The following is a 12,058-nucleotide window of genomic DNA, read 5'->3' as shown; positions in this document are numbered from 1 at the left end:
CATCTATTTTCCTTTTTCTTTGGGAAAGGCCTAATTTCTGCCTCCAGTTCTGTGTTGGTCTGGAGACTTCAGGCTCTTGCCTGATGGACCCCGAATCAGGGTAAGCTTCTTTGCAGTCGTCTTTGCCTGCACGTCCCAGAGAACCCCTAGTCCCTGTAGTGTTACACAAATCTTTACAGCCACTTGCTAGCATAGTGCATAGTTAAATTGTCAATGGCCTGTTTGCTTTGCAGAGGGTCAGTCCTCCAGCCCTTACCATGTGCCAAGCAATCATCATTTCTCACTAACCATCTATTGCTTTCTCTTCGCAGATCCCTTCTGGCCTCTTTATCCCTAGCATGGCTGTTGGTGCTATAGCAGGTCGACTTCTAGGAGTAGGAATGGAACAACTGGCCTATTACCACCAGGAATGGACCGTCTTCAATAGCTGGTGTAGTCAGGGAGCTGACTGCATCACCCCCGGCCTTTATGCAATGGTTGGGGCTGCAGCCTGCTTAGGTGAGTAGTGTTTACATTAATTTCAAAGAAGTTGCTACCCAGGTGACATACAACAGAAGAGTTTATTAAACACAATTGACTGTAGGAAAATTTAAATGCCCATCACTTTCCAGTTAAGTTTGCCATTTTCCAAGCACATTAAGAAAGCGTCTGATATACAGATGAGGAAACTAAAAAAAATAAAAAATAAAAATCATAATAAAAAAGAAAGGGAATTCTACTCTCTCATACTGGGGAAATAATCAGAAATTTGGACAAAGATATCTGCACAAGAATATCATAGTATAAGAGCAAAAAATTACAATCAACCTAAATTTGCACATGAAGGACTGGTTAAATGAATTATGGTACCTCCATATGATATTATACAATGCAGCCTTTAAATATGATGTTAATATGTTTGACATCTTAAAATATAATGTAAATATGTTTAACATCTTAAAATATGATATATAAATTTATAATAATATGCAAAATGTTCCCAACATAAAGTAGAGGGGGAAACATGGCAGAAAATTAAACATATAATGTGAGCTCACTTATTTAAAAACGTACGTTTTTACATAGAAAAAAACATGAAAAAGTCATTCAAAATTTTTACTCTGCTTATTTATCAGCAGCGAGCTAATAGATAGTGACTTTATATGTTCTGGATTTTCCACAGTGGGCATGTATTTTCTAATTAGGGAAAAGAAGCAACAGAAAAATGAAAGAACAAAGAAACAAGAAGGCATCTTGGACTGGACATGGTAGCTCACACCTGTAATCCTAGCTACTTAGGAAGCAGAGGTGGGAGGATTGCTTGAGGTTAGGAGATTGAGACCTGCCTAGGCAACATAGTGAAACCCCAACTCTACAAAAAATAAAAAGTTAATTAGGTGTGGTGGCACGTGCCTATAGTCTCAGCTACTCAGGAGGTTGAGGTGGGAGGATCACTTAAGCCTGGGAGATGGAGGTTGCAATTAATAGTGATAACGCCGGTGCACTCTAGCCTGGGTGACAGAGCACAAAACCCGTCTTGAAAAAAGAAAGAGAAAAAAAAAAAAAAAAAGAAAAAGAAAAACAGAAGGCTTCTTGTAGATGTTATTTTGAAAACTCTGAATTGTGTCCATTGTAACCTTGCTTTCTTGCGATCTCTGGAGTCTGCACAGTTGTAGGTGAGACCTCATTGTTTCTGGTAGGTCAGCTTTTCCTGGAAAGGCCCACAATTGTAAGAATCCTGTATTTTGCCTGCCTGAGTAGACTATGTCTATTTCTTTGCAGGTGGGGTGACTCGGATGACTGTGTCTCTTGTTGTCATAATGTTTGAACTGACTGGTGGCTTAGAATACATCGTGCCTCTGATGGCTGCAGCCATGACAAGCAAGTGGGTGGCAGATGCTCTTGGGCGGGAGGGCATCTATGATGCCCACATCCGTCTCAATGGATACCCCTTTCTTGAAGCCAAAGAAGAGTTTGCTCATAAGACCCTGGCAATGGATGTGATGAAACCCCGGAGAAATGATCCTTTGTTGACTGTCCTTACTCAGGACAGTATGACTGTGGAGGATGTAGAGACCATAATCAGTGAAACCACTTACAGTGGCTTCCCAGTAGTGGTATCCCGGGAGTCCCAAAGACTTGTGGGCTTTGTCCTCCGAAGAGATCTCATTATTTCAATTGGTAAGGATTTCAGAAAGGGGATAGTGGAATCCACTGTGGAACTCAATATATATGCATGAAATGGGGGAAGACAGGGAAGAGGGGACTGGTTAGGAGCCAGAAGGATAGAACTAGCACGTCCATCTTCAATTTACTTTTTCTTTCTGTTTGAATAGAAAATGCTCGAAAGAAACAGGATGGGGTTGTTAGCACTTCCATCATTTATTTTACGGAGCATTCTCCTCCATTGCCACCATACACTCCACCCACTCTAAAGCTTCGGAACATCCTGGATCTCAGCCCCTTCACTGTGACTGACCTTACACCCATGGAGATCGTAGTGGATATTTTCCGAAAGCTGGGACTGCGGCAGTGCCTGGTTACACACAACGGGTAAGAAGTCTTGAGTGAAGGCAAATTGGATTGTGGGAGAAAAGAGAATGCAGAGAGAGAAAGAAGTAGAACCCAGTTTAAATGAACATTAGTAGCACTTTTAGGACTTTTTGAAGCTCTGAGATGAAAGTGGATAGGTTTTCAAAATCATAATTAGTGTAAAAGGAGTTTGGGAAAGAACATGTGTTTGAGAGATGCGAACTGCTGGTTGCATCTTATAAATAACTCAGTTCCTCCCTGACAAAGGAAACAGCTGCGTTTTGTGCATAGGCAGCACTGAAATTACAATAGCATCAGGTAGTAGTATATTTGCTGGGTGTTTGTTCCCTGCAATCTCCTTGTTATTATTACTTGAGGATGAGAAAACCAAGTTTCAGTGAGGTGAGATTTATACTAGGTTCCCCAGCTAACAAATACTAGAAAAAGGCTTTAAACACAAGTCTTCTGACTGCCAGACCCAAGGCTCTTTCCTTCCTGGGATAGTTCTTATCCAGTAAAGGGAACCCTTCTATTTTTATTGGAAAAGAAGGGAGGTTGAGGAGAGGGGTGGATTTTTTCCCCAAACATGTTATGTTAATCCAGCAATTATATAAGAATTTCACCTCTGAAATTTCTAAATGGTGTGACAGATGCCTTGCAGGATTTAAATCAATAAGGGGACTTCCCTAACTGGTTCATTTAACATCTACTGAATCCCTGCTCCATGTAAGAAGGTATTCCACTAGATTCCAGGGAGACACAAAAATGAATAAGACCCTTCTGTGCCCTCAAGGAGCATGCAGTGTTTTAGGGAAGGCAAGAACCTAGCAGTGGTTATCGTACAATAGCAAAGAAGGCAAGTGCCACTGAGGAGGCCTGCAAAGAATGTGTATGCTGTTGCTGTGAGGAGGGCAGAGTTCCTGCTGGCTCATAGAATCAGGGAAGGTGCTCTGGAATAGGGACGTTTGAATTGGGCTGCAGTAGATAAGATTCAGATATGTAGTGAAGAGTATTTAAACCAGAGTAAATCGCAGGGTCTGAGACCTAGAGGTAGAAACACTTGCATACATTTAGGAACCCACACATCATCCTATTTGCCTGGAGCACACGTCCTACTCCTGTGATCCCATACTGGAAGGGCAGCTAGTGATCAAAGACAAAGTTGAAAAGGAGGACAAGTATCACCTTTGGGAATGCTATTTTAAGTACAGATTTATTTTTGTTTTGTTGTGTTGTGTTTGTCTTTTAGGCGATTGCTTGGAATCATTACCAAAAAGGATGTGTTAAAGCATATTGCACAGATGGCGAACCAAGATCCTGATTCCATTCTCTTCAACTAGAATCATAGAGTTCTGGATATAAAGCAGGAAGGACATTACAGACCATGGATATGTTTTATTAACTGGGTACCCAAAACACATTTTCCATATTTGGATGGTGAAGTCACATTAGTGTCTTGTCTCTTTCCTACAAGTTAACCAGTTGCACTACATAATCTCTGGAAATTAATTTTCTCTTTAGGAGAAATTACAGTTAGGCTTCCGTGATGTTACATTAGGAAGATCTCATGAAAGAATAAATAAGATTGCTGTGGTTTAATTATATTTGTTTTTTTAAAGATTTTTTTAACTTAAAAAGTAGTTAGCCAATATGCAATCACTGAAAACTATGCAAGAAAAATTCCAGCCGTCCTGACCTATAACCTGTAGGAAACCGATGAAAAAGTCACTCTTTTGGGATCTAACTGTTGTTACTGGAAGACAAAGTGTAAACTAAGGGGCTTTGCTTTTTCAAACCAGAGAAAGGAAAACCAGAAGGAAGAGAGTAATGGTATTTTCTAGACTGTGAAGATTCAGTTCAAATGTTATCCTTGTTCCTGTTACAATATTTAGCATTATTAGTTTGTTATGTGTGTATGTTTATGTTAATTTTAATTTTGATTATAAGACAATGCTGCTTTGGTGAATCTCTTTTAAATGAATTTAGAGAGATTGACTTTTATAGCTTGCTTGTTCCTGGTACTCTTTTGAAGTGCACAAAGATAAGTTATAGAGCTTTCTCCTTGTCTGCAAAAAGGGTAATTTTCCAGGTGGCATTTGTTAGCTGGTACACAAGGACTTTGCCATGAATTTGTTAGTAGCAAGGAATGATTTCTTCCAGCTTCCTTGAAATGAATAATTAGTAAACTTCTAAGCAAAGTCAATGAGTAGGAATTTCACATTTTTGTGAGGTCCTGACTAATTCTCTTACCCAGATGCCACCTCCATGAATGATGGTGCTTTAGGCTTCTGGAATATGTAAGAACAGCAAAGGGAACCAAGTCTAGACTGCATACTGGTAAACCAGGGAAGATTCAGAACTGCATCTGCATCCTCATGCATTCCTTTGTAAAGACCGCCAGTACTAAAATAACTGGACACCTCATTGCACCTCCCAGCGATAAGTACGTGTAGCAGGCCAGTGTATTGTCCCCATGAGCATGAATTAGGCTTGGGATACTTCCAAATATATTCAAGGTGTTGGAACAGGATAGGCAGCTGTGACTCCTTCAAGAGTCCTTAGAAGTCTAAATAAAATGCAGAGCCATCCTAAGACCCAGGAGTATGGACAAGGCCTGGTGACACCAAAGGTGCTTGTATCCAATTGAAAAGGTGCCTGTCTCAATTTCATACCACCTTTATTGCAGTTTAAAAAAAAATCACACTCTGGGGACACTTGGTGGAATTACCGAGCCACCATCATCATTCTAACCACTATTTCATTTTCTGTAATTTTACCTATGTGCAATTACTCCCCCTCCATTCTGTTCCACTTCTTATCCTAGTACCAAATCCTCTGTTTGGGACTGAGCACTGCTCCTGGTTAATCATTCCTACTACAAAAAAATAACTCCCAGGCCTAGTTAAATTGTAAACCAAGGCTCAGCAGTCTCACAACACATGGACCAGAGGTGACACACAGCCATTTTCTTTGCCATGTGGCCCCATTGCTGCTGCCATGCCTCCATTTCCACACTGGATGCCTATGGCAGTGAGATTTCACTGCCGAGGTAAGAGTTCAGCCTGGATCATTTTATAGCTCTGTTCCTAGCACTTCCTACCATCCTTCCAGCCCAGAATCAGTGGTCATTCTGCATATTCCCACCAACCCTCTACCCCCAAACACTTCAGTGTACCTCATTTTAAGAGTTGCTGATCCCTGATTCTAGGACATTTTTACCCCTAGTTCTTATCTTTCCAAAATCTGAAATTCTTTTTTTGGCTCAGAACTGGGTAGCCAAGGGTTATTTTATTTTTATCTTTAAAATAATCAAGGCGGTCGCTAGAGTTTCTCCTTGTGAATAGGTCACTCTAGCACTTTAATGAAAGAGAAAAAATATCTCTGGCGTATGTTATATCATAGTCATGGCTCAGTAACTACGTATTTTGTCCTTTCCATGCCACTGATTCTTTCATATGAGACTATTTGACTGACTACCCTGTATATTGTGTAGAAATCAAAGTCCTTATCTGTACATTTCTGGTCCAATACCTGTCTTATCAGTTGTCCTTCCCCACTAAAGTTTGCAAAACAGAAAATGTTACTATTTCTGGTATTTAATGACAATGAAAGGTTTGGTCATATTTCATAGTGCACTAGGGATAAGGAGGGTGTCTTAAGTTTGCCTTTGTGTTTCTTCTAGGCTTTGTTCTTGATTTTAGACAGATGAGCCAGTGTTAAGGTGCTACTTCAGAGAATACATTCGAGAAATCAGATAACACTGTGCCAAGGTATACTTTGTAGATGCTAAGCACCGATTGGCCCTCCAGAGAATGACAATATCCCTTTGATACCTCACTCCTGATCAATCTCATTCATTAACTTCAGCTTCTCAGGAATCCTTGTAGCTTGTATGCTAGAAGTAGCTATAGTATATGGTATCCACTATACATCCAATCCTATGGTTTGGCTCAAAGTTTGGCTAATTGCAGCTATAACTCTCAACTGCTAGCTCAGCACCTTGACACTCTAAGTTTCTTGTCTTGTGGAAAAGGAAAATGTTCTTTCTGCCATTGCCACTTTAACAGTAGGACATGCTTAAGCAACAAATACAGCCAGTATAGAGAGGACTGTCAGTAGCATCAAATGGCCACATACCTCAATGGCAGAAGACTAGATGGTTTGTGATTTAAAAATTAATGAGTCGAGATAAGACTATTTTGGTATTAAATGAGAAGATTGCCTGACACAAGCCAATTAGTGTTTCAATGGAGTTAGGATTTTCCAAGGAAGAGTAGCTGGTAGCCATCCAGCCATAAAATGAATGAGAGTCTATAGATTTGTAAAAGTGAAACTACTATATTTTGTATCTTCAAATCTTCCATTTAAAGAATTTAAAGAACCTGAAACAGTTAATGCATGATTCGTTATATTGAAGGGAAAAAACAGGGGACTGATAACACAAAATAATGGCAACTTTAAAGATCATTTCTACTTGGATGTTTGGTTAGAAACATATTCCAATGCTCTCCTCTCTCTGGCCACGGCATCCTGGCTCAGCCCAGCTGTGGAGTAGAGGTGGTAAGAGCCACAGAACAGATATCCTCTGGTAGATAAGCTGACATTGATGATACTTTGAATTTGCCAGCTGGTGAAGCAAACGATTAATTTGTGATTGAACTGAAAAGCAGTTGAATTGTTTTGGCACCAAAGGCTGAATCTAAACCCTTTACAGGAAGAGCAGAGCATAGTATGCATTTCTTAGCAAATCTTCAATTCTGTTTGAACATGATGAAGTAACCAGGGCTTAGTGAGATCTAAGGCCATGAAGTAATTCACAACCAAGATCTTATGAATGCATTAAGGTGTGAGGGGGCAAATATGTTTTCAAAAACTTAGTGTGCAATAGAGTCCATTATAGAAATTAACCACTGCTGTATGTTTTAAGTAGTTCAATCACCTGTTGCGGTTCGATCTTGATTTTCGTTTATTTTGCTAGGTGATGAGTAGGAAGATGTACTTGTTATCCCACACTATCTCTTGTTTTGTTTTTTTTTAAAAAAATAATGAACAGTGCAATCTTTGAAGTTGAGTTTTTAATAATGATAGCGAAGACAATGGTGAGAACTTGAAACAGCTAGCATATTTTATATTGCCAAAGTACTTACTAATGACTGACCACACTGTCTTGTGAGGAACTGGGTCCCCTACACTGGATCAGAGCCAAATGCAAGCCACCCATCAGTTCAGAGGAAGCAGGAGAACATCTTTTGGGTGGTGCATAGAACGTTGAGCTCTTAAAAACCCTGAGAAAAATTAGGAATTTAGAAAGTAAGTGGGAGGTAGAATATTGAGTCCTTTTTAAAAAAAAAAAAAAAATTAGATGTCTAAATATGTGGTCTGAACTTAAGTGTCCTAAAACTTTGTTTTTTTTTTTTTTTTTTTTTTTTAGAAGTAGTCTTGCTCTGTCGCCAGGCTGGAGTGTAGTGGTGCAATCTCAGCTCTCTGCAACCTCTGCCTCCCGGGTCCAAGCAATTCCCCTGCCTCAGCCTCCCAAGGAGGTGGGACTACAGGCGCACACCACCGTGCCCGGCTAATTTTTGTATTTTTAGTAGAGACGGGGTTTCACCATGTTGGCCAGGATGGTCTCGATCTCTTGACCTGGTGATCTGCCCATCTTGGCCTTTCAAAGTGCTGAGATTACTAGGCATGAGCCGCCGCACCCAGCCAAACCTTGATTTTTTTAGCCACCTCTGGGATTGCCTGGGTTCCCCTTGGAGAAGAAACTAAAAGTTATGGCCATGGAAAAAGCCCTGGTAAGAAAATATTTGGATGGTGTAAGATGGTGGAAGGAAAGCCATCCCACACCTCTATAACATATGTTCTGGCATTTATAAACTGCTTGATCGTGTGCCACAAGGGGAAAAAAAGTCAAGTAATCCTCCAAAGGCCAGGCTTTCTATGCAAATGAGTGGTTCAAAGCAGTGTTTGGCTCAAGGGCAGTCTAGTTTTATGGATAGGGCCGACCCAAGACATCTGCTCATGAAGAAATGTGGTATCTGTTGCCATTTCCTAAACTATGAGGTTTAGATAGATTGTCTTGAATTTTGATAGCAATTTTTTAAAAATATATATTTTTGCCTCCTCATATGTCCTTATTATATATGGAAAAAAAAAAGAGTTCCTCAGATCAGAGCTCAAGAGCTGTGTCAATTTGAAGTTCAGTCGGTGTAGTTGTCCTGAGGTGATCGCTGACTCTGCTCTGTTTCATATTTCAGTTGCTTGCTCCAAGGAGAGAAGTTCTGAGAACAATGGCTGTTAGCAACTTTAAGTTACTCCCCAAACGTTTGCTGGCCACATTCTCATTTCTAAACATCTGGATCTGGGTAAAAGTTTGAATAGATGTAGGGAACAAAATTGGTTTTTCCATGGTGTAGTCTAATTTTGCCAAATCATCCAAGAAAGAAAGTATATGACGTGTGGAGTTTGCATTTCTTGGATGGGACCTATCAGATCACCCAGCCCAGTCTTGCAGTCATAAATTCCTACCTCTTAGTTCCTGCCAAAGGGCCTTCAGCCTCTGTGTGCACACTCATTGAATGAATGCTTTGCCTAAAATTTGGCCTTTTGAAGAAAAACAGCATGTAATAATATAAAAATATGAGAGTTAAAAAAGAAAAGACGTCTGCCTCTCCTGTCTCTGCCTCGTCCGCCTTCCATTTGTCTTGTTCTCTTTCTCTCCCCACACCATGCCCTGAATTCAAATTTCTCTTTGTTTTATTACAGGCATGTTGTTTTGAATGTGGACTTTGTGGGAGGGAGATGATTGTTCTGAGAACAGAAACTGGAAGATACTTCTGAGTTGATGGGACCAACAGGGCTTTGCTCCTCTGTGAGGGCCAAATCCATTGATACTTGTCGGGGGTGATGAGGGCTTTAGCATCTCAAGGCAGACATATGAAATATTTACTGCTAAACCGTATTACCTACTAGTTCAAATCTGTTGGAATTCAGGGGCAGTCTAAGATTTGGTGAGTGAAATGCCATCTGGCAAAATTGAGAAGAGGGTGTGGCCTGAGAGGGGAATGTTCAGCCTCAGTATCACATTAACGGTACCTCAAAATACATGGTCCTTCCAGCTTGTTCGTTTTCCTCCCTCCATTTCACTTTGTCCCCTCTTCTTCCTTTCTCTCCCATTGTCCTGCCTTTTTAGCACTCAGCTTTTTATATAAGTATATATTTACTTTTTATTATGTATTTGGTCCTTTGGGACTATGTGATGATTAAGAATTTATTCCATTCAAGATTTTAAAATGATGTGTTTAATATTTTGTTCTCTTAAGCTGTCTTTTGAAGCTATGCTGCTAACCAGGTATAGGCCAGAAAGGAGGTGGCCCTGTCAGTACCTTGGTCACATCAGCTAAGGGGGACAGTGATGTCATGTGGGTGACTCTTCTTCATTTGACCAAGGCCAGCCTCCTGCTCTTACCTCTGCCCTTTCATTTCTGGCTATGGGAAAACTACTACCTGTTGGGTGAGCCAATGAGGCCAGGAAGATCAGAGGGGCTGGGTTACAGCCCATGGGCCACTATTTGAATTTCTCTGTAGTAAGCTCTTTGTAGGGCTGGCTCCAACTGCAGTAGCCAAAGAAAACCTGTCCGACTCGACATTTTAATGCCTGAGAGTTGGTGAAAGTTCAGCTGAAGCTAATGTCTAGACGTCAGCAGTAACTAGGTATCCAGAAAGTAGCTTCAACCAAAGCTAATAGAGCCCAAGTTTCTGCAGGAGGTTTGGTGCTGAGCTGTCGTAGAGCAGTTGTTTATCTGAGTGTTGCTATCCCTTAGCCATGCTTTCTTAGCTTTATTCTCGCCTGTTCCTAGGCATAGCCTGAACCAGAGCTATGGCTCATTGCTCGCTTTAGTCTACTCCCTAGTCATGTGGAACAACATAGTCTAAAAAGGAAGATGTGGACTTGGGAGTTAGGAGACCTGATTTCTATTCCCTATGCTTCTACTAACTAGCCTCGAGATCTTAACCGCTCTGTGCCTCAGTGTTCCCATCTGCAAAATGGGGATAGTGTTAATTGCCCTACCTACCTCACAGGGTTGTTGTGAGGATAAACTGAGACAATGAATTCGAAGTATGTTGACAAGTAAGTGCTATGCAAATTGTAAGAAATGGAAACAATCATGTTAAAGGCAATGGAATGGACATTGGCAGAAGGGTTAATGGATTGTCCAGCCCTTTCTCTGTGTGGCTTAAACCCAGGTCGCCATTGCTTTATACATTTCCACTTAGCACAGATTTGTAATTATGCATGTAATAAAGCACAGCCTTATCCACCCTGGTGTCTGGTGTGTTTCTAAAGACCCTAAACTTGGTAGCTATTGATTTCTGATCAGAAAACCACAGGGGCAGAGTGGAAGGCTCAGGGGAGGGTAGCATAAAACACAACTGCAAACCCCTACTGGCAGGCCCACTGCTTAAAAAGGTTTATTAAATACTTATTTTCACATTTACAGACTCAGTAATACTCTTTACCGTAAGGAGGCAAATGAGAGGCAGCTTGCGTTTTTGGAGATGTTCCAGATACCCAGATACCTCATTCATTATGGCTACTTAAATGTTCCTGTCTCATACATTGGTGATACTTTCCTGATGATGTGAGAATTGGCTGGGAATTGTATTTTTCTCTCTCTTTGAGCTCTTAATGATGTAAGGTCGCGGGCTTTGACAGGCCTCTTGCCTACAGCTTCTTTGTACAAGGTGGAGGATGGGTGATCAAAACGGTCCTCCCATGAGTACTAGGATTCTTAGTACCCTCTTTATGGTGTATTGGGATTAAAATGTCTTCTGTGCGAAATCCTCTGAAGTTACCCTGTAGATTAAAGTGGGGTGAGCTATGGGGAGGTTGTTGTATCTGCAGACATTTTCATGCCTTGCTGGAACACGGAAAGCTACACTTTGAAGTACAGCTTTCCTACTTTCTCACTCTATTTTTCCTGTGTCTGACTCCCCCACTCCCTCCTGCTCTTTGTTAGCCAGAGAGTACTAGGAAGACAGTGTACCATGTGTCCAAGTTTTACTTTAAGAATTTCCCTAGTTGACATTTGATCACACTTGCACTGGTGTTGACTTGATTTCTTGTTGCTACTGAGAACTTTAATGACTTTGGCCTAGTTGGTATCATTTCAGGAAGGACACCTCTATGTGAAAATGGCTCCCTCATAAGCCTAAAATCCCATGAAATTTCAGTTATTGATGTTATTTGTCATTTTACTGTGCCCCTTCCACACTACCGTCATTCCTGCCTCTAATCTCTATACCTTTTAAGAAATAGCAATACATCTGTTACCAGCTATCAACAACTTGCTATGAATCAGAGTGTCATGTCTAGTCACTATAGAGCTCAGATAAAAGTTGCTTTGATGGAATAGGAGGTACAGACCTATCCATCATCTCTTACAGGTGCAGCCCAGAGAAAAAGCTGGAAATAACCACCAGATGTCAGTGCAATCATTAAAATACTGATGTGGCTGAGGTCTGGCCGGAGGGGAACTGTGTCTGA

At 40.8% G+C, this 12,058-nt stretch overlaps 1 protein-coding gene across 2 annotated transcripts in view; it reads left to right on the top strand.

Annotated features, from left to right (window-relative positions):
* Positions 1-10,834, top strand: part of CLCN5 (chloride voltage-gated channel 5) — a 163,927-nt gene extending 153,093 nt beyond the window's left edge. For both annotated transcript variants that reach the window (XM_023202013.3, XM_023202014.3), the window contains exons 12-15: positions 312-498; positions 1,762-2,160; positions 2,316-2,532; positions 3,761-10,834. In XM_023202013.3, the coding sequence (XP_023057781.1) occupies positions 312-498; positions 1,762-2,160; positions 2,316-2,532; positions 3,761-3,851 (894 nt within the window). In that variant the 3' untranslated portion in view covers positions 3,852-10,834. The remainder of the gene's footprint in view (positions 1-311; positions 499-1,761; positions 2,161-2,315; positions 2,533-3,760) is intronic.
* Positions 10,835-12,058: the final 1,224 nt, after the last annotated feature.

This window comes from Piliocolobus tephrosceles, chromosome 12 (genome assembly GCF_002776525.5).
Source record: "Piliocolobus tephrosceles isolate RC106 chromosome 12, ASM277652v3, whole genome shotgun sequence".
In the NCBI taxonomy this organism is placed as follows: domain Eukaryota; kingdom Metazoa; phylum Chordata; class Mammalia; order Primates; family Cercopithecidae; genus Piliocolobus; species Piliocolobus tephrosceles.
The sequence above is the reverse complement of the archived record's forward strand: the minus strand, read 5'-3'. Positions and strand labels throughout refer to the sequence as shown.